This window comes from Balaenoptera musculus, chromosome 8 (assembly GCF_009873245.2).
Source record: "Balaenoptera musculus isolate JJ_BM4_2016_0621 chromosome 8, mBalMus1.pri.v3, whole genome shotgun sequence".
In the NCBI taxonomy this organism is placed as follows: domain Eukaryota; kingdom Metazoa; phylum Chordata; class Mammalia; order Artiodactyla; family Balaenopteridae; genus Balaenoptera; species Balaenoptera musculus.
Window position 1 is genome coordinate 33,050,721 of NC_045792.1, and position 26,767 is coordinate 33,077,487.

The 26,767-nt window shown below is 33.9% G+C and overlaps 1 protein-coding gene across 1 annotated transcript in view; it reads right to left on the reverse strand.

Annotated features, from left to right (window-relative positions):
• CNTN5 (contactin 5) overlaps positions 1 to 26,767 on the reverse strand; it is a 1,373,994-nt gene that overhangs the window by 522,043 nt on the left and 825,184 nt on the right. The window contains exon 4 of the mRNA XM_036862636.1: positions 1,194 to 1,415. Coding sequence (XP_036718531.1) covers positions 1,194 to 1,415 — 222 coding nt within the window. The remainder of the gene's footprint in view (positions 1 to 1,193; positions 1,416 to 26,767) is intronic.

Genomic DNA, 26,767 nt, shown 5'->3' on the forward strand with positions numbered 1-26,767 from the left:
CATAATTGAAATATAGCCCAAAGTGTATTGTACTTAAAAACAGTAGATATATGAATGAAATTGGTTAGTTATTAGAAGTGTGACCTTGTCAAAGATACTTATCTGCCCCTTGAGTTTCTGTTTCCAAAGAAGACAGTAATAATATCCACTTCAAATGTTTGTTGACAGTATTATTGATATAAACTATGCAAAAGAGACTGGCACAGAGCCTGGTAATAATCAAGCACTAGTGTTTCTCTCTGTTAATTAGCCTTGTACAGTTTTGTTGATATATCCAAAAATGACAAAGTTAGAGAACATTTAGAAAATGTTGTTTAAACCATAATGTTAATAGCTGCATAGTTATCCTTAATTTAACTGATTTCTTAGTGTTGGACATTTGAATTATTTCTTATTTTCTACTCATAAATGCTGCTAAGTATATACTTATATCTCTGTGTACATTGTTTATTATTTCCTTATGCAAAACACATTTCTAGAAATAAAATATGAGATTGAAGGATATGACTATTTTGAGGATCTTGATTTTCATTGTCAAATTGTCCTTCAGAAATTTAATATTTTTGCTTTCAGTATATGAATTTATTTAGTCTTAATCCTAAATCAGAATTGGAAGCAATTATAATTAAACACATTAAAAATATTTTGAAATAGGTGTGGAACATAAGACTAACTTATGACCAAGATAGCCTTAACATTTTCCTCAGCTTCACTTAACTTTTGACAGGTTTCCTCCTGACTCTGGTCCCCTAACCTCCATTTTCTTACAGCATTTACTTTAGAAGAACTGCAATTATAAATTCCTTCTTTGCTTCTGTGAAATGTAAATCTTTACTCAGTCTCTTACCGGTTGTAAAACCCAAGAATGTCTTTCTCAAGGACCTGGGAGCCTTTTTTTTTTGAAATGTAATCATCAAAAAAGAGAGGGTCCCTATTTCCCAGACTCTATAAGATGGTAAGAGGCTAACTTCAATAGGCACCAATTAGTAAACACAGATGGCCTTATTGCACTGGACCAACTCCTCCTTAATGTCCTCCATCTTTCCAGATCTTAAAAACTCACTTTCTGTTTCACAGTTGAGTTTAACCTCTCTCCTCTATGGTAATAGGCTTAACTCCTACTGCAATAGTCTTGAATAAAGTCTTTTTTCCCTGCTTAACTCCAACAGGTGCAATTTTCTTTTGACACTTACCATCTTGTTTGAAGGCATCTGAGGAATGATAAAGATTGATGGGGGAATAATAATGTTGAGCTGCCCCTCGCCAGCTCGGTGAAGAAACACTCAGTGTTCCTAATGGAGGACTGCTGTATCGTGGTCTAGTCTTTGAACCATAGAGGGATGAAGATGAACTCTTCTTAATTCTTAGCAAAGTAGCATATGAAGTAGGGAGACCAGGAAGAGTTCCAGAATATTCTGTAAAAAAATAATAATAATAATAAAAAGTGAATTCTGAGGAAACTAGTTTTTTTTACTGAAAATTTTTCTTCTGAAGACATTGTTGAAAATCTCCCTTGGAGACGCAACAAAATGCAAACTACAGTGGGAATGGAAAAAAATAAAATATTAAAATTATATTTTAAAACATTTTCTGAAAACTTTACTAGTTATAAAGTTGGTGTTTTGCAAGAAAGAAAGAAAGAGAGAAAAAAGACATGAAGGAGGAATGAAAAGAAAGGAAAGGAGGGACTTCCCTCGTGGAACAATGGTTAGGATCCGCCTGCCAATGCAGGGGACACGGGTTTGAGCCCTGGGAAGATCCCACATTCAGCGGAGCAACTAAGCCCATGTGCCACAACTACTGAGCCTGCACTCTAGAGCCTGCGAGCCACAACTACTGAGCCCACGTGCCACAACTTCTGGAGCCTGCACACCTAGAGCCCGTGCTCGCAACAAGAGAAGCCACCGCAATGAGAAGTTCATGCACCACAACGAAGAGTAGCCCCTGCTCGCCGCAAGTAGAGAAAGCCCACACACAGCAATGAAGACCCAATGTAGCCAAAAATAAATAAATAAATTAATTTAGAAAAAAGAAAAGGAAAGGAAAGGAGGAAGGAGAAGAGAAAAAGGAAGGAGGGAAAGGAGGTATGGAGGAATGAAGGAAAGAAGGAAGAAAGAAAGGGAGGGAAGAAGGACGCAATCCATCCAAATTTCATTTCTTTTATTTTCCTTGTCAGGAATATTTGGTCTTAATATTAAAATATCTATTCACACACATTAAATCAGTTCTTTATTATTTAAAAATGAGAAAAAGAGGAAAACAGCATTATCAATTACATTCTACAAATATAAATTGGATCTTCATCACCTAAAATTTATCATATAGTAGGAAATGTGTCTAATGAAGCATATATATTTGCACTAGACTGTAAGTTATGCCTCATGTTCTTGAAAAGCAGTCAAATTCATTATGGAATGCAAAAACAAAATAGATGGAATTTGTTTTGTAGAGTTTGTTATATATAATCTATATAAAAATATTATTAAGTAGGAATACTATTATGGAATCCCTACCTTTAATGATTATTGAGAAATGTATTGCCCATATTTTACTTTAATTTCCAAGATTTTTCATTAGAAAAGATATGCATAGTGCCTGAAGTAGATTGTACTGACTCTCCTTTATGACCACAGGGAAGTCAGTTTGGTGTATATATCAAACGATTAAAAACACAAACTAATTATGATGAATTCTAAAAAACAATTGAGAATTGGATTTTTTCTATATTTAATATCAGCTGTATTCGACAATTCGTTGATTTTGGAAATACTTTTAGGAGTCAGACATTTTTGGTCAGGATATTTGACATTTCAATTTAATGGATGTTAATTTAATTTTGGATAAAAAATAATTTATATTTGTGAGTAAGCTTTCTCACAATTAAGATTATTTAGAATCATTATCCTGTCTCATAGAGATATTTTGGAATGCATGAAGCATTTCTGTGATTTGAAAATAACCCTTTAGGTGTTAAGCATCAAACTAAATTTAACATTTTCTGTTCTGTGAAATTGTAAATATGATTTCTCTGAAACTCAAAAAGGTATATTTTTAGATGCACTCCACCTTTAAAATGAGCATGATATGTGTAGTCCAATCCCATCAGGAGCTGTTAAGAGATTCATGTCCTTTAGTCTTTGTGTTCAACCACAAGTCTGGTAAAGGTGGATCAATTTTAACTGAAAATAGCTAAGCTCTCCTGGGCAAACTATATGAGAACAGATTATGGTTAGACATAAAATCTCTTTTAAAACCTGAAATTAAATGCAAGTTTTGGCACCTAGAGGTGTAAGGTAATGAAAAGAGAATGAGTTTCCTTTAAGGTAGTTTGTAGTTGTAGTCTCTGAACCTACTCATTTCTCTGTGCAGTCTGTTGCTTTTGTTTTAGCTGCCTACCTTGCTCATATAAGAAAGAAAAAAAAGAACTGTCCCATGCTAGTGTTTAAAATTAAAATGGAGTATGAGAATGTGGCTTATAGTTCTTAAAGCTAGATAAGGATAATCAATGGAAAGCTAGAAGGGCCATAATGAGGTTCAAAAAAGCCAGGATCATGCTTGTAAAACATATATATATATATATATATATATATATATATATATATATATATATATAAACAAAATGCATACTGTCCAAGTGGTACAATAATTGGCTTATGACACTCCATGTAATTAGAGATGAACCAAATTAGGATTTGGTTGTTGTGTTTCACAACAGGATTTCATTTGTTATGTAATCAGTTGCATCTGTTGCAATAGAAATTACTTTTTCATCAATTAAAGTGACTCCAAAGCTGCTACTAGAAATCTAACAATTTATTCATTCATTCATGTATTCAAAAAGTGTGTAATGAGGACTCAGTAGGGGATAAGTGTAAGGGATACAAGGATGAACAAATATAGTTGTCTCTTCATATCTGCAGATTCTGCATCCACAGATTCAACCAACCACAAATCAAAAATATTCAGGGAAAAAATTTTCCAGGAAGTTCCAAAAAGCAAAACTTGAATTTGCTGCACACCAACAACTATTTATATAATATTTACATTGTACTAGGTATTATAAATAATCTAGAGATGATTTAAAATATTCAGGAGGATGTGTGTGGGTTATATGTAAATACTAAGCCATTTTATACAAGGGCCTTGAGCATCCTCAGATCTTGGTATCCAGAGGAGTCTTGGAACCATTGCCCCATGGATTCTGAGGGAAAATTGTGTTGCATCAGCCTTCAAGGAGCTTATGATCTAGTGGAGAAGAAAGGTAACTATGTGTGCAACTTTAGTGTGAGAGAAAAGTAAATTCAGGAACCTATGGACTCTCATCCACAGCTGAAGAATCCTCTCATTCAGCCTAGGGACATCAGAAAATGATTTTCAGTTGAAATACTATCCAAACTGAGCCCTGAAAGCCTGTTAGTGATTAGCTCAGCAAAACTCTGTGTAGGAAAAGAAAGATATTCTATACAAAGAGGAGATAGTATATGAAGAAGAACTGGAAAGGAAAGGCAGCATGTCATACTTGGTAGATTAAAATAGTCTGGAACCCAGGGTCAGAGGCATACAGGTGAGAGAAGAGGTAAGGCTGGATAAGTAAGCAAGGGACCAGTGATGAAATGCCTGGTATGTCAGGAGAAAATGGAAAGAAAACAATATGCATTTTAGAAGGATCACTCTGGCCGAAGTGCCATTTGGACTAAGACAAAAGGAAAAAAGACTACCCAAGAGCCTAAAACTGTAATAAAAGCAAAGATTAGTCAGAACTGAGAAGGTGATCATCTGTATGGAAAAGAAATCAATAAAATTACTGACAGATTGAATTGCAGGCAAGGAAGGGAAAGTAAGAAACTGAGGATGGTCTGTGCTGCAAGAAGATGGATAAAAATGCAGGAAAAAGCACGTGCTTGAGATGAAAGCTCAATAATTTAATTTTGGGCAGGTAGAGAGCTAGAGGTGCTTCTAGGGCATTTATGTTGATTATAAAATTCTGTAAACATAAAGGCTCATGAGAGATTATTAAATGGTAACCAAATAGGTGGTTATAAAAACTATGAGAATTGATAAATTTGCCAATGAAATAGGTAAAATGAGAACTAGAGTGTTTAAAATGGTAACCTGAGGAGCACCAGCATTTCAAACAAAAGCGGAGGTAGTGGAACCTGGAAAGGAAAGAGGAAAAGCAGAAAAGTGGAATGTCATTGAAGGGAAGGGAAGGGAAGAGAGTATTTCAAAGCAAATGGGAGAGCAGTAGACAGTGTTAAAGATCAGTGTGGAGAGGCTGCCCTGCAAAGAGGGGATGCCCAGCAATATCAAGGCTGTCCTACTGCTCCACATACAATGCACAGTTGTACATGAAAGTGGAGTCAGAGTCAGGAGCTGAAGAGGAATTTCCAGGCTCTGGAGAGAGTCTCAAATCCCTAAGCTGTCATTTCCATTGCATTAGATGTAAAGACCCTGGACTTAGCCGGTAGCCTCCATTAGTCTCCTGGTCTGAGAGCAACTGATTATTAATTCAGTGAGGTCTCCCTCTCTCAAGGGCAGTTTTAGTTCTTCTACCTGATGCCCTTCTAGCTGCCCAGGCTTTTTTTCTGACATCTCTGATTTTCCCACTCCGCGATCCAAGTTCTGGGGATCCTCAGCTCTGGAAAATAGATATATTAGCATAAATAAATGCGAAATGGTGTTTCAATTACAGGACTTTTATATTTACAGCTTATCTTCTGTCCTCAAGCTCCACACCTTGTTGGATCTCCTGATGATGGTGCTTTCTGTTTCACTGAGAAATTAGAAGAAATCAGAAGAAAGTGTCCTTCACATGCTCCCACCACCTGTATGTACACTCATATACCCTGCCTTGCATTCACTGATATGCTATGGATAAATAGTCTGTGCACCTATTAAAGGCCAGTTGTGTGCATTGAATCTCATTCCATCCTATCTTGACTCCTGAAGGACATCGTTCTAGAAATTCCCCTCTGTCTCTCCTTCAGCATCAATCATCGTCTCCCTGTTAGATCGTTCCCATAACTGTACAGAAATTCCTCTAACCTTAAAAAGGCCACCTTGACCTACCATTTCTTCCACTTATTTTCCTTTACATCAAGACTTCTTGAGAAGAGCTAAGGATGGTCACTGTGTTCAATTCATCTCCTCCCCTTCTCCCTTGAGCTTATTCCAAGCAGCCTTGCCTGTACCACTCCACAGTAAAGATTCTCTTCCAAGTTAATAGTGACCAGGTCACTGCTAAATGTAAGGATCAATTATCACTCTACTAGGCCTATCAGCTGTGTGCAACATGGCTAACCATTCCTTTTTTCTTTAAATATTTTCTTCATGTGATTCCGGGATACTACAATCTCATGTTTTTATTCCTATTTCCTTGGATACTCCTTATTTCCTTGCCTAGTTCTTCTTTGTCTCTTCAACTTCTAAATGTTGGTGTACTATAAAAAAAAAAAAATCTTCTCCATTTACACTAGCTCTTAAATGCTCTTGTTCATGAACATCAACTCCTTCCCAGATGAATTCCATGTTTACTCTAGTCTCAGTTACTTGGACCCAGCTCCAAGTCTTTGATATTCCGATATTTCCTACTCTTAACTCCTTCTTCTAAGTAATGTCTCTTTGCTCACTCGCCTTTAGTGGTTCTGCCTCAGCTCCTAAAAATTTCCTGACCTCTGTCCTAAAAGACATCTCTCAAAATAGATCATTTGGTAAATATTACTCAGGGTTCAAAATCTGTTTTTAGTCATCATTTCAAGAATTGTTATTTAAGAAATAGGAGAGTAGGTTGGGTCTAAATTCTGAGCCCAGGATTTCAAAGAAGCTTAGTGAAATATAAATACTAAGTGACAATCCAGTGGTCTCTGGACTGAATTCCTTCCACACATAACTCCTTGCTTGCTTTCAGCAAGCTCAAACATCATTTTCTCCCAAATTCACTCTTTTCTCACTCAGCATTCATTGACTTTTTCAACATTTCTTCATTGAATTTCTACTAAGCGTTGGGAAGTGGGGATACAGTTGCAAGTAAATCACATGCGGTTCCTGACTTCATGGAATTTACAATCTGGGAGTATTGGTAGAAGATTACACTTGAGTAAAGTATTAATAGAGGAACATTAAATAAACAAACAAAATTATTCTTAAAATATATAAAACTAAGAACTATGATACATATAATGAGGAAAAAGGAAAACAAAGAAAGCAGAGTGCCCTGGGAAGAAGCTTGCCAACAACATTTAGTTTTCTTTGCTGATATCATGACTGAGTTACTGGGAACAAAATCTCTTCTCTTGGCTGTGGTGTGTACATCTTCCTCCTACACCTTGGCCACTCGTTTTATTGAATGAGAATTTTGGATCTGTCAGTAAACCTATCTGCAGTATAGGCTCCAAAGTTAGATGGCCTCATTGAATCTGGACTCTACCTCAAAGCAGCTCTGTGGCTTTGGGCAAGACATGAATGGTTCTGTGCCCCAATTTCCTTGTCTTTAGAATGGGGGATAACAATAGTACTTCCCTCATAGGTTGTTGTAGAGATTAAATAAATCAATACACATAAAGCCCTTAGAACTTTAGAGCTTTACCTGGTTCACAGTAAGAACTCAATATATGATAAATATATTATCTGCACTTTTTAACATATGATATATATATATATATATATATATATATATATGTAACCTGCACTTTAGTTAACACCCTGTACTACTTTCTGGTGGACATAAATTTTTTCCAGTTTTATTGAGATATAATTAACATGCAGCACTGTATAAGTTTAAGGTGTACAACATAATGTTTTCACTTAATACACCATGAGATGATCCCCACAATGGGTTTAGTGAGCACCCATCATCTCATATAGATACAACATCATATAAATAGAAAAAAAATTTTTTCCTTGTGATGAAAACTCAGGATTTACTCCCTTAACAACTTTCATTTATAACATACAGCAGTGTTCATTATCTTTATAATGTTGTACATTCCATCCCTAGTACTTATTTATCTTATAACCAGAAGTTTGTACTTTTTGATCACCTTCATCCAATTTCCCCTCCCCCAACCCACCACCTCTGGTAACCACAAATCTGATCTCCTTTTTTATCAGTTTGTTTCTTTGTTTGTTTGGTTGGTTTTGAAGTATAACTGACCTTCAATACTGTTAGTTCCTGGTAGATGAGATAGTGATTCAATATTTCTATATATTTCAAAATGATCACCATGATAAGTCTAGCTGTCATCTGTCACCATACCAAGATATTACATAACTATTGGCTATATTCCCTACACAGTTCATTTCATACCTGTGACTCATTTATTTTTTAATTGAAAGTTTATGCTGCTTAATCTTCCTTACCTATTTCTCTCCTCCCCCTATCTCCCTCCCCTCTGGCAACCACCTGTTTTTCCTCTGTACCTATGACTCTGTTTCTTTTTGGTTATGCTTGATCATTTTTTCATTTATTTTTTAGATTCTGCATATAAGTGAAATCACACAGTGTTTGTTTTTCTCTTTCTGCCATATTTCACTTAGCATAATATCCTCTAGGTCCATCCATGTTGTCACAAATGGCAAAATTTCATTCTCTTTTAGGGCTGAGTAATATTCATATATATATATATATATCATATCTTCTCTATCCATTCATCTCTTGATGGGCACTTAAGTTGTTTCCATATCTTGGCTATTGTAAATAATGCTTCAGTAAGCAGAAGGGTGCATATATCTTTTCAATTTAGTGTTTCATAGTGGCTGCACCAATCTGCATTCCCATCTGGTGGATGTAATTGAATATTGGGCTTACTCCTTCCAGATTTGATTGGGTTACAAAATGAAAGTATAAATACCAAATTTTAATACTCACTTTACTCTGAGGAATTAAAAGCGTGAAAAATGAAAGAGGAATAGTGAGACTTCTATTACCCTGACAGATAAATTCCCATGAGTAAGTTCCTAAGAAAAAATTGTGGCCCCTGATGGAAAACATAGATCTACAGAAAACTCAAAGCCTATAAATTCTTGTGTCTATATTGGCTAAATCAATACTTATCTATCTTTTTTCCCTATTCCTGTCCCGGGTTTGGAAGGAAAAGTGACTCATAATTTCTTTCCAGAGAAATCTTCATCAGTTGCTCAAACTTTTAATGAATATCTATGCTGAAAGTGTCAGCAGAATCTAGTTATACATTAATCATTTTTTCTTCTATTTTTCCACTTCTCATAGATCAGACCTTAGGGAATGTGCATTACAGTTATTAAGTGGTCTAGAGATTTTGTGATAAAACTCAATTAACCTGGTGCTCTCACACCATGGGATTCCAGCTGGAGGTTGGGTATGAGTAAATATTAACACCTTCATTAAATATTTCTTAATAAAATGACCCTGAATATAATAGTTGACCCAGGACAACTGCACTTATATTATTTAATAAAATTGTAGTCTATTAAGTCAGAATGACATTGCCACCACTTCAGTCTTGGAACTAGTAGCATCGTTTTTTCATTAATTAAAAGGTCAGTTTATAGGTGTAACATTGCTATTGAATGTAAATAATATTCAAAAATAATGGATTAGAATTAGCAGGACTAGAATTTTATGGCTATATTTATGAATAAATACAGATAAAAACGTCAATATGATAAAGGATACATTTTAAAATATTTAGTCTCTTACCATATATGAAATTTCCTGAATTTTCTGGTACCAACCATACTTCAGAATTCTATCTCTATTACTAAGTGTGAAAAACATATGTACCAGGAACTTAAAGCACTTAAAATCTTAATGATAAAACAAGACCATCACTATTGGATTCTGTATTTGAATGTTTTCTGTCCATTATCCATACAGTGCTGTTAATTTTTATAGCCAAACAAGGGTAAGCAACAGCAAAAATTTATGAAATGACAGGTCTTTATATAGATTCATTTATTTCCTATAGTTCTAGTTTGATTTTAAATATTTATTTAAACTCTTATAAATATAAGTAAACTATAGCAGCAAGTGATATGTGATGCTCTGAAGAATATTAATGCTTAATCACTGGCTCATAAGTCAGAGGAGCAAAGAGTGCCACCATCTACTGATGACCCTGTGCACAGAAAGAGCAGAAGTCATACAATATCCATGCCCACAGTGTGACTCAATTTGGCATCAAAGTCAGCATAAAAAAATTTGATATCTGATCTTTTTCAAGGTAATTGCTAAGGCTGTCCTCTCTTTGAAAAGAATTAATGTTAATTGTACAACTTTAGCCTGCTACTGTTTTATGAAGCTTGCAAGGATGGATGTAACCCCTCAGTGAAGCTAGTCATGTGAAGCATATTTAAAACTGGTTAATAATTTATAAATAATGTGCATCATTTCCATTTGGTTGTCTTCATCTATGGCAGAGGACAGTTTGATAGAGCCTGAGTCACATAGATTCTATGTCTCAACACAGCACTTTCTTCAAGAAGTGTACTATGTGTAAACTTTACAGTGTTTTAGCTGCAGGAGTAAGAAAGGATGTGCACAGGATGAAATTCACCATTTTTAAAGCACCAAAGTATGACATCTAAACTGTAGTACTTTTCTTACTGATGTAAGAAAAAAATTTTAACAGCATTGCATTTCTAGTGTTCTCTACATAAGAATGAAAAATACACATACTTACAGGGTGAAAAAGAAACATAGCTCTAAATTATTTCTATCACTCCTTTTTAGGTACACTGTGTTTAGATTTCATGTCATAATGATTTCAAATTTGGAGAACTTTATCTTCTCTTCTGAATATTAATGCTCAGTTATATGCACAGATAGATCATGAAAGTTGTTACACCTTAATCTGGGAAGTATATATGCTTTTACTGCAAAAAAAAAAAAAAAAAGAGAGAGCTTCTTACTGTTCTCGTATATACATTTTTCACTATTGTCAAAAATTTTTAAAAATCTATAGTATTTAGAGGGCAGACAGCAGAAGCAAGAAAAACTACAATCCTGCAGCCTGTGGAACAAAAACCATATTCATAGAAAGATAGACAAGATGAAAAGGCAGAAGGCTATGTACCAGATGAAGGAACAAGGTAAAACCCCAGAAAAACAACTAAATGAAGTGGAGATAGGCAACATTCCAGAAAAAGAATTCAGAATAATGATAGTGAAGATGATCCAGGACCTTGGAAAAGGAATGGAGGCAAAGATCGAGAAGATGCAAGAAATGTTTAACAAAGACCTAGAAGAATTTAAGAAAAAACAGAGATGAACAATACAATAATTGAAATGAAAAATACACTAGAAGGAATCAATAGCAGAATACCTGAGGCAGAAAAACGGATTAGTGACCTGGAAGACAGATTGGTGGAATTCACTGCTGCAGAAGAGAATAAAGAAAAAAGAATGAAAAGAAACAAAGAAAGTCTAAGAGACTTCTGGGACAACATTAAATGCAACAACATTCACGTTATAGGGGTCCCAGAAGGAGAAGAGAGAGAGAAAGGACCAGAGAAAATATTTGAAGAGATTATAGTTGAAAAATTCCCTAACATGGGAATGGAAATAGCCACCCAAGTCCAGGAAGCACAGAGAGTCCCAAACAGGATAAACTCAAGGAGAAACACGCCAAGATACATAGTAATCAAATTGGCAAAAATTAAAGCCAAAGAAAAATTATTGAAAGCAACAAGGGAAAAACGACAAATAACATACAAAGGAAGTCCCATAAGGTTAACAGCTGATTTCTAAGCAGAAACTCTGCAAGCCAGAAGGGAGTGGCATGATATACTTAAAGTGATGAAAGAGAAGAACCTACAACCAAGATTACTCTACCCGGCAAGGATCTCATTCAGATTCAATGGAGAAATCAAAAGCTTTAGAGACAAGGAAAATCTAACAGAATTCAGCACCACCAAACCAGTTCAACAACAAATGCTAAAGGAACTTCTCTAAGTGGGAAACACAAGAGAAGAAAAGGACCTACAAAAACAAACCCAAAACGATTAAGAAAATGGTAATAGGAACATACATATCGATAATCACCTTAAACGTGAGTGGACTAAATGCTCCAACCAAAAGACACAGACTTGCTGAATGAATACAAAAACAAGACCCATATATATGCTGTGTACAAGAAACCAACCTCAGACCTAGGGACACATATAGACTAAAAGTGAGGGGATGGAAAAAAATATTCCATGCAAATGGAAATCAAAAGAAAGCTGGAGTAGCAATACTTATATCAGATAAAATATACTTTAAAATAAAGAATATTACAAGAGACAAGGAAAGACACTACACAATGATCAAGGGATCAATCCAAGAAGAAGATATAACAGTTATAAATATAAATGCACCCAAGATAGGAGCACCTCAATACATAAGGCAACTGCTAACAGCTATAAAAGAGGAAATCAACAGTGACACAATAATAGTGGGGGACTTTAACACCTCACTTACACCAATGGACAGATCATCCAAACAGAAAATTAATAAAGAAACACAAGCTTTAAATGACACAATAGACCTAATAGATTTAATTGTTATTTATAGGACATTCCATCCAAAAACAGCAGATTTCACCTTCTACTCAAGTGCACATGGAACATTCTCCAGGATAGATCACATCTTGGGTCACAAATCAAGCCTCAGTAAATTTAAGGATATTGAAATCATATTCAGCATCTTTTCTGACCACAACGCTACGAGATTAGAAACCAATTACAGGGAAAAAAGTAAAAAATACAAACACATGGAGGCTAAACAATATGGTACTAAATAACCAGGTGATCACGGAAGAAATCAAAGAGGAAATCAAGAAATACCTACAGACAAATGACAATGAAAACATGACAATCCAAAACCTATGGAATGCAGCAACAGCAGTTCTAAGAGGGAAGTTTACAGCTATACAAGCCTACCTCAGGAAACAAGAAAAATCACAAATAAACCATCTAAACTTACACCTAAAGGAATTAGAGAAAGAAGAACAAACAAAACCCAAAGTTAGCAGAAGGAAACAAATCATAAAGATCAGAGCAGAAATAAATGAAATAGAAACAAAGAAAACAATAGCAAAACTAATAAAACTAAAAGGTGGTTCTTTGAGAAGATAAACAAAATTGATAAACCATTAGCCAGACTCATCAAGAAAAAGAGGGAGAGGACTCAAATCAATAAAATTAGAAATGAAAAAGTAGAAGTTACAACAGACACCACAGAAATACAAAGCCTCCTAAGAGACTACTACAAACAACTCTATGCCAATAAAATGGCAACCTGGAAGAAATGGACAAATTCTTAGAAAGGTATAACCTTCCAAGACTGAACCAGGATGAAATAGAAAATATGAACAGACAAATCACAAGTAATGAAATTGAAACTGTGATTAAAAGTCTTCCAACAAACAAAAGTCCTGGACTAGATGGCTTCACAGGTGAATTCTATCAAACATTTAGAGAAGAGCTAACACCCATCCTTCTCAAACTCTTCCAAAATATTGTAGAGGAAGGAACACTCACAAATTCATTCTATGAGGCCACCATCACCCTGATACCAAAACCAGACAAAGATACTACAAAAAAAGAAAATTACAGACCAATATCACTGATGAATATAGATGCAAGAATCCTCAACAAAATACTAGCAAAAAGAATAGAACAACACATTAAAAGGATCATACACCATGATCAAGTGGGATTTCTCCCAGGGATGCAAGGATTCTTCAATGTACGCAAATCAATCAATGTGATACACCATATTAACAAACTGAAGAATAAAAACCATATGATCATCTCAATGGATGCAGAAAATCTTTTGACAAAATTCAACACCCATTTATGATAAAAACTCTCTAGAAAGTGGGCATAGAGGGAACCTACCTCAACAAAATAAAGACCATATACGACAAAGCCACAGCAAACATCAATCTCAATGGTGAAAAACTGAAAGCACTTCCTCTAAGATCAGGAACAAGACAAGGATGTCCACTCTAACCACTATTATTCAACATAGTTTTGGAAGTCCTAGCCATGGCAATCAGAGAAGAAAAAGAAATAAAAGGAATACAAATTGGAAATGAAGAAGTAAAACTGTCTCTGTTTGCAGGTGACATGATACTATACACAGAGAATCCTAAAGATGCCACCAGAAAACTACTAGAGCTAATCAATAATTTGGTAAAGTTGCAGGATACAAAATTAATGCACAGAAAACTCTTGCATTCCTATGCACTAATGATGAAAAATCTGAAAGAGTAATTATGGAAACACTCCCATTTACCATTGCAACAAAAAGAATAAAATACCTAGGAATAAACCTATCTAGGGAGACAAAAGACCTGAATGTAGAAAACTATAAGACACTGATGAAAGAAATTACAGATGATACCAACAGATGGAGAGATATACCACATTCCTGGATTGGAAGAATCAATATTGTGAAAATGACTATACTACCCAAAGCAATCTACAGATTCAATGCAATCCCTATCAAATTACCAATGGCGTTTTTTAAGGAACTAGAACAAAATATCTTAAAATTTGTACAGAGACACAAAAGACCCGGAATAGCCAAAGCAGTCTTGAGAGAAAAAAACGGAGCTGGAGGAATCAGACTCCCTGACTTCAGACGATACTACAAAGCTACAGTAATCAAGACAATATGGTACTGACACAAAAACAGAAACATAGATCAATGGAACAAGATAGAAAGCCCAGAGATAAACCCACGCACCTATGGTCAACTAATCTGTGACAAAGGAGGCAAGGATATACAATGGAGAAAAGACAGTCTCTTCAGTAAGTGGTGCTGGGAAAACTGGACAGCTACATATAAAAGAATGAAATTAGAACACTCCCTAACACCATACACAAAAATAAACTCAAAATGGATTAGAGACCTAAATGCAAGACCGGACACTATAAAACTCTTAGTGGAAAACATAGGAAGAACACTCTTTGACATAAATCACAGCAAGATCTGTTTTGATCCACTTCCTAGAGTAATGGAAATAAAAAGAAAAATAAACAAATGGGACCTAATGAAACTTCAAAGCTTTTACACAGCAAAGGAAACCATAAACCAGACGAAAAGACAACCCTCAAAATGAGAGAAAATATTTGTAAACAAATCAACGGGCAAAGGATTAATCTCCAAAATATATAAAGAGCTCATGCAGCTCAATATTAGAGAAACAAACAACCTAATCCAAAAATGGGCAGAAGACGTAAATAGACATTTCTCCAAAGAAGACATACAGATGGCCAAGAAGCACATGAAAAGCTGCTCAACATCACTAATTATTAGAGAAATGCAAATCAAAACTACAATGAGGTATCACCTCACACCAGTTAGAATGGGCATCATCAGAAAATCTACAAGCAACAAATGCTGGAGAGGGTGTGGAGAAAAGGGAACCCTCTTGTACTGTTGGTGGGAATGTAAATTGATACAGCCACTATGGAGAACAGTATGGTGGTTCCTTAAAAAACTAAAAATAGAATTACCATATGACCCAGCAACCCCAGTACTGGGCATATACCCAGAGAAAACCATAATTATAAAAGACACATGCACCCCAATGTTCACTGCAGCACTATTTACAATAGCCAGGTCACGGAAGAAACCTAAATGCCCATCAACAGACGAATAGATAAAGAAGTAGTGGTACATATATACAATGGAATATTACTCAGCCATAAAAAGGAACGAAATTGGGTCATTTGTAGAGACATGGATGGATCTAGAGACTGTCATACAGAGTGAAGTAAGTCAGAAAGAGAAAAAGAAATGTCGTATATTAATGCATCTATGTGGAACCTAGAAAAATGATACAGATAAACCAGTTTGCAGGACAGAAATTGAGACACAGATGTAGAGAACAAATGTATGGACACTAAGGGGCAAAAGGGGTGGGGGGTGGGCGTGGTGGTGTGATGAATTGGGAGATTGGGATTGACATGTATACACTGATGTGTATAAAATTGATGACTAATAAGAACCTGCTGTATAAAAAAATAAGTAAAATTAAATTCTAAAAAAAAAAAGTCTATAGTGTTTAGGTGATGTCTCTTTAAATTACCCAAAGCATAATGTGTGATTGAATTAAATTGATATTTCTTTCATAATATGAATACTGTTTTCTAATCACAGGAAATTAGTAAGGGCAAGAGCTAGTTATGTAATATAACCAAATTAATTTAGTGATTAAACAATTCCCTCTTGTTTGGAGTAAAGTTTCCCTAAAGTTTTAAGTTCGTAATGATTATATTAGCTTTTCCTTCCTGTTCTCTGTGTGTTTAAGATAGATCAGATAGTGCTTAATAATAAATCAAATAAAGCTGAAATTAGTTAGCAATAAATACTACAATTAAAAAAATTATAACACTAAATGCCTCTCTCTTCTGTTTCTGAAAATATTCTATGGGAAATTTATGTTTTCTTTATATGCAGTGATATGAAAAAGTAAACATATATGTCCAGTGTTTCTATGATTCAGTATAGACCCTAGAATCTATAAAATATGGATGCACTTTGTCCATTGTGGATTTAGTGATGGATTCAAGGTGGCCAATTACATCAGTGGAATTTTAGATAGCTAAGAATAATCTTGAATTGTGAGGGCTACATAGGCACACATAATGCATTTGTGTGATTTAGCATTTATTCAGTATATACAAAATGATCAACAATTATGTATCCCAACTTGAAAGGTAACTATGGAAATACATAAAGCAATAAAACGTATAATCTTTGCCTTCAAAGAGTTCTTACAATCTAAGAGAAGAGTAATGTAAACTTCAGGGAAACCAGTTTATAATCATGGAATTTGAACAAAATTCAGTCTGACACTGATAGACACTCAGATAAAAACATAATCATGGTTTTTGAGTAAATGTCTTCACAAGGTTTAGTTTTATTGTTTTTTTGTTTTTTAAATAGAGGACGCCTGGGAAGTGTTTTTTACACTTGCATAGGTTAGAAGCCATACAGTAGTAAGAGGGTACAATGACACCCTCCCTCATTAAGAAAATAAAGGTTTCTCTCAGGCCAGGTGGAATCCTCACTCCACATGGGCACTGTCTTGGGTAGACATGTGTCTCTGTAAGGAAGCCAGTAGGGTCCAAGGAAACTTCACCTTTCCACTTGGGTGGGTGTGCCAGCTCCTGCTTTGTGCAGCTGCTCTGAGCAAGTCAATTTCCTTATATTTCACAGTTAAAGACATCTCCATGTTTATCTTCTTTAGCTGTTGGTTATTGCCTTTCCAGTGATCACAGTCTCATTGTGATGCCCAAACCACAAACCACAATATTAAAAAAGAGACTGAAATAGGTGCATGATAGGATTACTGTTCAATCTAGCTTGTGTGGGGAACACCTAGGAAGACGCAGTTGATACCAATCAAAAAGGGTTTGGCACTAGATGTGAAATTTGAATTGAGCTTTGGTCATATCTTACAAATGGAAAATCAGCATTTTGGAAATTTGTTCATGATTTTTATTTTGCTACTTAGCACAGGAGAAAATTGCTGGGAATCCCTTCAAGGGGAATTCGTTATTGAAGTCCCCAAATGACCTCATTATAAGGCAATTTTTCTTAAAAGGCAGTACCACAGCTTTGACCCTAGTAACCATAAGCTAGTGAGGCACATACTGGAATATGTGGAAACTGTACAACAAACAACAATTTCTTCAAAGAAGAGCTCAAAAGATAATTTCTCAACGACAATTTAGCAAAGTTATGTGAATTCTCGTTTAACAGAAGAAATACCTGCAAATCACTTAAATTCACTTATCTGCAGTGGTTGTAGTATTCTAGCCTTAACTGACAGCTCATTTGTTCTATTTACTGAGTTAAATAATGATAAAGACATCGGACAGCCTAAAATCTTGCAGCCTGATTCAGAATGTCACTCTCACCTTCAGTGCCTCCACATCTGCTTCATCTGTGGCACTTATTCAATATCTAGCAAACTCTATTTCCAGAAAGCAACTCCCAAGTGTGGAACTGCTATCTCTCAGGTACTTACAGATCACAAACTCTACTACTTTTCAACTCGAAAGTTTTACTTACATATGAAGTTTCAAAGGAATAGGCATCTGGTACCTTTCTAAATCTTCGAGTGTTCCTTCGTTTTGGTATGGCAATACCATTTATTCTTTTTGTATTGCCCTCAGGGTAAGAAGGATCCTTCTCTTATTAATCATTTTCCTTACGGAATAAGTTATAGGGTTCAGATTCAAAGGAATAGTGGTATTTAAGTTTCCCATGAAATCTAATTTTAAGCCTTCTGATTATAAAAGAAATATATGCTCACTGTAGAATCAGAATTTTCTCTTATCTTGCTACCCATAAGTATACCTTTTGCAAAAACCAAGAGACACTGATGTTTTTCTTATTTGAGGTACAGATATACCAACAGAAACATATGCTTATTTTTTGTTTTGCTTGAAGGAAACTAAGATCAGTTTATAGATGGTCTTCTAATTTTTCTTTAATATTATGATTTTTTATCCTGTCACAAATGTTCTTCAAAATCATTTTATTGCCTACAAAACATTCCCAATGATGTGTTTTACTTTAATTTATTTAACTATGTTCTTGTGATTAGATTAATTTATCTGTCATATACAGGTTTTCTTTGCTATTGGAAAGTAGAACATTCCTCTGAGGGCTTTCATAAGCCAAAGTGGTGTAAAGTGAAGAAGCAATTACCTTAGGACACATCTTGCTAACAGATATACAAAGCAAATCGAGATAAAGCACAGACACTCACAGACAAAATTCAAAGCTGTGGCGACCTGATGCTAAGACGCTAAGTGTAGTTCCCAGGCAAGGAGCTTGGGGGTGCCACTCTCAACGCTCTGGGTGCGCTGCCTCTATAACTGCTAGTCTCGATGCAAGACAAATGCTGACTGCCATTTTCACTTTTTGACTTTTTTCGCAAAAGTGAAAATATTCAGATATCTTTTCTGCTAGTGAAAACAACTAGTAATGTAAGTCTTTTGTAAAAGCAAAGTGGCATAAAGCGAACTTTCTCAAAGCAGGGGATATCTGTATAATAATGCAGGGATATCTTTGTACATAAATCTTTGTGTGACTAATAATTTCCTTAGAAGAACATCGTAGAGAATTTCTGAATATGAAAATAGTTCTGGCTAGGATTTTTTTCTAGGAGCTTTGACTTAATTATACTCCTGCTAGCATCACAAGACAGCAGTAATTTTTAACATTTCATTATAGTATTTTTATTCCATTTTATCAGATGATTGCAATGTTAATTACCCTTTTAAATATGATAGTGGAAAATACTATTTCATCAATTGCTTGGACATGCGTTTTGGTTATTAGTTATATGCTTCATTTTTTCATATGTACATATTTCCTTATTGAATGTTTTATAAAATAGTTATCCTTTTTTCCCTATTGAGTTGTGATTTCTTTTCCATGATTCTTAAAAGCATTTTGTGTACTATGACCATTAATTATTGCATTTGCTGTGGTGTTCATTTTAACTTGATTATAATGTGCTATAGAAATAAAATTGACATTTTTATGTAGGCAAGTTTATTGATTATTTTCTTTATGGTTCTCCTTCCTTACTTTTTCTTTCTTTTCCCTTTCTTTCTTTCCTTCTTTCTTTCTTTCTCCTCTTTAATTTCTTTTTTAATTTACTTGTGGCAATTTTAAGAATCCAGATGTAGAAATATTAGTCAGATTGGCCCTACAAACAACACATATATTTAGTTTTCTTTGTGTTTTATCAAATGCTAATTTAAAAGAAATTTCATATTAGCCTAAGATGATGCAAATTTTATTTATTATTTTTTCAGAAGAAGGGGACAACAAATTTTTAACTACTATTGTAAAGTTCAAAAATGTTTAGAATATCTAACAGGTGATATCAATTTCTTTTATTCTTATGTCAGGTAAAAAAATTTGCCTGGGATAAAGAGGACTGATTCACCATGGGGTGGAGAAATTCAGTGAATATGTAATCCAAATTAATAAAAAATGAATCTAAACCAAACCCACAGGCCAAAAAATACATTTAAACTGCACTATCTAAGAAAAACCTTTCGAGACCAGTGTGGCCCCATGTGGTTTTACAGTAAAGGCAAACCTGCTTTATAAAACAATGCTTAAAAATCTGTATTATTAGTGACATCTTACATGCTGTCAAAATATTTCTTATTTAAATTTTATTTGAGATTGTCACTAAGCCCACTTAACACCTTAGTGCTGAACACACTTAGTTGTGGCTACAAGTTTGAATTTCATGACAATGCAAAAAATTCTGACTTTTTGGATGACATTTTTCTTTCTTTTTTCTTAATGATACTTGGTCAGTAGCTAAGGCTCAGTGACATTTATCAGCTACCTAATTAAAATGTAGACTCTTTTATAATAATTGCAAATGTGACCTTCATTTGTGTATTTTTGCTAGCTAGCATGTTTAGTCAAATGTCACAAAGAACCCTAATCCATTCTTTCCCATAATGTTTAACTATATCATATTGAAAGTGTTCATTCTTCAGTTACCGTGGTTTATGAAATCACACTGCTTCCCTAGGGAGTGGGGAGCTATATTTCCAATGCTGTAATGAGCAGTGATTGCAAGGCTGTCTACAAGCTGCCAAAACAACTAGCTGAAAAGTGAAAATTCATTAAATTAACAGGTGGGTTTGCCTTCATGATGCCAGACAATAGCCCTGATCTGTTTTTCTCTATACAGATAAGGGATTCACAGACATAAGCTCAATTGTTTTGGTTTTCCATAAAAACAGCCCAGATCTCTCCTCTCACTTTTCAGATCTTTATATCTAATTGCCAGATGAATTCTCTTCCTGAATGTTCCAAAGATATTTGCCACTTTACCCAATCTCCATACTTTCCGAGTCCTACCTTCTCCATACACATTAGCACTGCTCTCGTTGACTCTTTTCTCTTAAATTCTCCCTGGATCCTTCTAGTCCATGCTCCACAATGGCATAAAAGTCATGTTTCTAACACAGAAATATGATCGTGGTACATGCCTGCCAAGGCAAAGCAAACCTTTAAACCTTCAAGGCAAAGCAAACTTTTCTTCTGAGAGAGAAGGCCCTTCTTATCTATTTGTCCAAATTCATATATTCTCTTTCCTGTCTTCCTTCTCTGAAATTTTAATCAATCAATAATGAATTATCTACAGTTTCTCAAAGGAATCAGACCATATTTCCTTTGCAGCCTTTGTACTTGCTCTTTCCCTACTGCTGTTGTGTTAATTATGAAGCAATGAATAGTTTATAAAAACATAATTTTGGGGATGTTCCATTTATACGTAACTCATCACTGTTATTCATAGGACTAAAGGTTAATGAAACATTTTATCTTAGTTTATAAAATATAATTCCAATTCAAATATAGAATCAAACACATTTAATATATCCATTTACTTTTTATTATATGCTTTTAAAAATATTTTAATACTCCCATATTAAGAGATTTTATCTGTATTAAGCTAATATTATAGGATTGATGGAAAGAATTTTGTTCTCTTGAAACTATACTTTGCATGTAGTTATGAGATTATAAATATACAATTAAATCTATCACAACGTCAAAGTGTATACTTTACTAAGACTTTTTTACCTTACAAAACACATGTCCATGTAATGTTTGGGTGAACACATAGAATTGGGATAATAGATATGTTAGGTATAATTTTAGAGTTTAAAATGTATTTTTGAAGAGCAGCAACAATCTAACTTTTTTTAGTACGTTGCACTATTCCCAAATGTCACAGTATTGCTTTGTAAAACAACTGAGACAAGTTTAGATTTTCACTAGAAGCAGAGATATTTTGCAAACTAGGGCATACATTTAGTCAATTCATTTTTCTTTGGTCAATTTGTCAAAATATTTTCCCCAAAGGATGTATTTACCATATTGTAAACAATATTAAATTCTCAGCCGCATTTAAGTTTGTTAATTATTCTTCTGATTCAATAAAGTGTAACTATACAGAGGAGAGACTACCAACCTTTGGGTAAAAGTAGAAGTCTGAGAGCATTTTTTACTCAGATGTTTTCTAATGGATGCTGCCATTATATTTTCATGACATGGGTGAAGGAAAAAGATTTCAAAACCCCAGCTAAGAGCTTGCTCAGTTTCTCATCTCAAGAGAGGAAACATGTTACATTGTGGTTGAGAAACTACCATGGTGTGACCTGATGGGTGGAAGACAATATATTTAAGAGACAAAATGTTTTAAACTATGTAATAGTTCAACACTGAAAAAATGTTTTCCAAAATACAACATAAAATTATAAGAATTTCATCAAATATAGAAGAAATCTTATACAGTTTTTTGGAAACAAAGTAAGTGATGATTATTTAATTTCCCATTAATTCTACAACAAATTGTACAAGGTTTTGTTGACAATTTTCTTACTCAGTGTGCTGTATTCTATAATTTACATTACTGCTTGTAACAATATTTCTGAAGACAATTTCTGACTCTTCAAACCTATTTTCCTCAAGCTCAAATGCCAACTCTGTTGTTCATTACCTGCCTGATATTAGATAAATAACTGACTCTCTAATTATCTGTGAAATCAGGATAATATCAGTTACTTCACAATGGCTGTTCTGAAGATTGAGATAATATGTATGAATTGTCAAGTACCTTGTCTGATACAAAATAGGAAGTTTACAAATTGTATCATGGTCATTCTTTTTATTATTATTATTAAATCTGATAGTATTGTAGTACAAAAACTGGAAATTAAAATCAGTGTGATATATATGTACTGATTCTTCAAAGTAATATGGAACTATTATAATTATTTTTGCATTCTTAGGAAAGTAGAGATTCTCAGGTTAATTAGCACTATTTGAGGGAGGTGTTAGATTTTATATCATAATATTAAAGAAAAGGTTTAAAAAAGAAAACATTAAACCACTAAATTTTGGGAGGTCTTTAATTGAAAATTTTAGTCAGAAAGTGTTCTAATATATACTATTCAAAGATCTCTGCTGATGAAATCTGAAATTGAGCTCCCTTATTAAAAGTATTCCCTACATCTAAAATAGGTTTTTCAGAACTAAAAGATTAAAATATATATATACATGATATAATTGAATTCTTTTCTACCTCTGTTGAGGAGAAATTTAATCTGGCCAAGAGGTGGTTGAATAAAAATTTTAATAACTACAGTTCCTAGTAATAGTTATTGTATGTGTTTTCTCATAGGAGTTCTTAGCAGAATCTGCATAAGCGGTAAGGCTCTTGTCTGCTGCAATAATATAAAAAGTTGAATTAACCCGCCCACAGGGCCTACCACAGTGCTTTGTATGTGGTCAGTTGAGGATAAGTATTGTTGAGTAGAAGAGAAACCTAAAAGCCAAAAGAATGATTGATTTTTCTATAATTTCTCATTAAAAAAGAATAATATAAGAAAATTTGCTCATGAGCTCTGTAATGAATTAAAGACACAGTCCTATAGCTGTATAAAAATTTTTATATCCAAATAAGTCTTATCTTTTAAAGTACTTGCTTCTATTAGTGATACTGGCTTTTACTGCCAAAGACAGTTTTTGAACTCCTATTTTGAAATGGCCTCCATAGACTTATGAGTTTATGGCTATCCATTGTTAAAAAAAAACAGCTTTATTTACAATAATAAAAAGCAGTGAAACAATGAGTGGATGGTATTCATTAAAGGAGAAATTTGGAGTGAAAAATATTGAGATTAGGAAAACTGAAAATAAGTTATATCAGGGGAAACCATACAAACTTTCCAAATCGGGGAGACATAGAAGGAATCAGAGAGAAAGAACTGGAAGAGAGACCTGGGAGATAAATCAAGGCAGAGTTATGGAAGGTTTTGCATTCTTTTGACCATGGAAGTAAAATGAGCCAAGAAGATAGAGGGAGTTTAGCCAAGTTATGTTAAGATTTCAGTAAAAGCTGTTTAATTTAGACATCATCCCTAGTTGCTCCAACATTATAATGAAAAAGCCACATTAAAATGGAATCATATCTGCCTATGGTCTGTTAGTTCCATATTTTTGCAAAGGTTGGGGATAAGTTCTTTGGGGATAAGTTCTTTAGGGATAAGTCATATAGAATGAGATCATGAGTGAAAATTTGAGTTATGTATTAAAGTCTTAATTATAGGTATAATGCATATGCAATTTATTTTTCTACTGGCTCTGGACAAAGTTAGTGGACACAAATCATGTATATCTGCATTATGTTGATTCTTACACCTGGTAATGTATTTTTCTTCTCAAAAAGAAAACAGAATTGCAATTGTTGTAAAACATGTCTATCCTTTTTTTTCTTCAGCTTACTAGCAATTACAATTCCTTAATTAGAAAGGTCAACTCTGTGACACAATGCAATACTGAATCATTCTTTGGTCATCTTTTTTTTTCTGGTAAAAACTACTTTCTGTTTGGAATTAAAGCCTGAGGTCATAACCTCAAATATAATCTCATTGCTAAGAGTACAAGTTTAGCATTATACCTTCTAAGTGATATTTTTAGAAAAATTCATCTCACATGATAAAGAGATTTTTAACATGGAAAATAAATACAATAACATCATTTATGGAATCTTGAACTGATCTTAATTTCATGGTCACTGTCTCTTTAAAGGAATAAACAAACTGATTGGTTTTTATTCAATGAAACACATTCTTCCCTTTTTAAAAATGCATTTATGCACATTTTTTACTCTATGCCTCACTCCTCTTACCTTTAGTTCTTCCCTGATAACAATGATCATCTTCTTAAAATCAATATTCATATTGATTTCTTAGAAACAAATGAAAAACTACTATCATTCCATAATATTTAAATATATATAAACATATTTGACAATCACCACCAAATCAGCTGTTTCATATGCTTATATCTATATGTTTTCTGATAAGTAAGATACTTAAATAAGTATTTATCAATTAATAAACAGATCATTTCTAAATTTTCCAGCATTCAGAAATAAACTGTATGAAAGTTTTTAAACTTGATCATTTGGCAACTGTCAGGGATTTTGAACCCCCTAAAATCATCTGTAAAATATTATGCATACAAGCATTTGGGGAGAGATGAGTCTGAGTCCATAGCTTTTATCAGATTTTTATGGGAACCTGGGCCACACGAAAACAGTTAAGTACTTAATATTTTCAAACACTTGCTTATAGATATGTAATGTTCTTGGATGTTGAAAGTATGTTGATTCAATTTAAACATTAATTTTTTTTGAGTATTTCCTGGGTGCCAGGAACTCTGTTAAGTGCTCCAGCACAATGCGGTTAAAGAGCAGGCAGATGGGGACAGGAGAGGATAAACACGTACATATATTCACTAGAATACAAGGCCGTGCAAAATTAATATAATAAAGGACCTGCAAAATGAGAAGGGGTTAAAGAAAATACTCATAACGAGTGATGTTAACTTCAATACGTCACTTGTTATGGAAGGATTGTTTATCATTTATCAATCTTAAAAAGCTTTTATTAAGGTACAAATATTACAATTTCACCTTAAAACAAATGATGCCATTGAGTCAAATATTGTGAAATAATAGTCATTTTACAAAAACCAAGCACCATGTAATCTTTTACTCCACTGTCTAAACACATCTCAATGCAAATATTCATGAAAAAGATATACCTATTCAGCACTAAACGTATGTGAAACTTTTGGGGGGGACAATGAAAAGACATGACCCATGGCCTCAGGCAGTTTACAATCTATTTTACCCCTGAATACTATTTGAGAGTTAAAAAATATTATTTAACATAAAATGTCCTCTCAAGATGACGCACTTATGCTAGACTAAGACAAAAGTTTGAAATTGGAAGAGTAAATGCAAAGATGTTTAATGTGGTTGATTAGCATCTATTAATATTTTTGTCATAAGACTTGATGGACACCTGAAATACTATATATTCAGATTTCCTAAGATGTTACATGTGTTTCCAATGGCTCACCTTCCTAATCCTAACATTCAAGGTCATCTATATATTAAATTCATCTTACTCACCAAAGATTATCCCTCATGTTTTCCTACCATGCCCTTAGCATATTTTCCTTGAAGTTATAATTTTTAAAAACCAGTTATTAACAACATAGCACAGTATGTGCCTCTATTTCATAAAAACAAACAAACAATGAATTAAACCCTCATTCAGGGGGCATCAATTTTATTCAAAAATTTTAGCACAAATGTTCACAAAGTTAAAGTATTATTTTTCTATTATAATAAAATCAGATGTACAATGAAATAGAAATGCAAACTTTCCTTAAAATTTTAAGATTGCTTATATTTCAGAGCTAGTCCTCATAGTGAGCTCTTTTAGGTTACATTCAATGATATTCCATTGATGTGGATTCAAACTTATTGCTCTTTTGCATATTTTGCCAAATAAGTTGAGAGTTCCAGTCTTAAGATCCAACACACTAACTCATGCTCATCCCATTCTTTATTCAGACATTTCTAATTTAAAATGTCTTTTAAATGCCTTTCCTTTCCACCCAGCTAAATTCAACATCTCATCTAAGCCCAATTCTAATTATCCTCACTTGATGAAATCTTTTATTATTATTAGCCATATTCTTCTCTTACCGTGAACATCCTCAGCATTGGTAAATAATATAGGTTATCATAGCTTTGTTCACATGTTTTGTAATATGTAAAGTACTAAGAATACATATCTGTCAAGAGAAAAGAGGATTGCATACATAAGGCATAATTAATCCCCCCAAAATAAACTAAAATTATAAGGACAACTTTAAGAC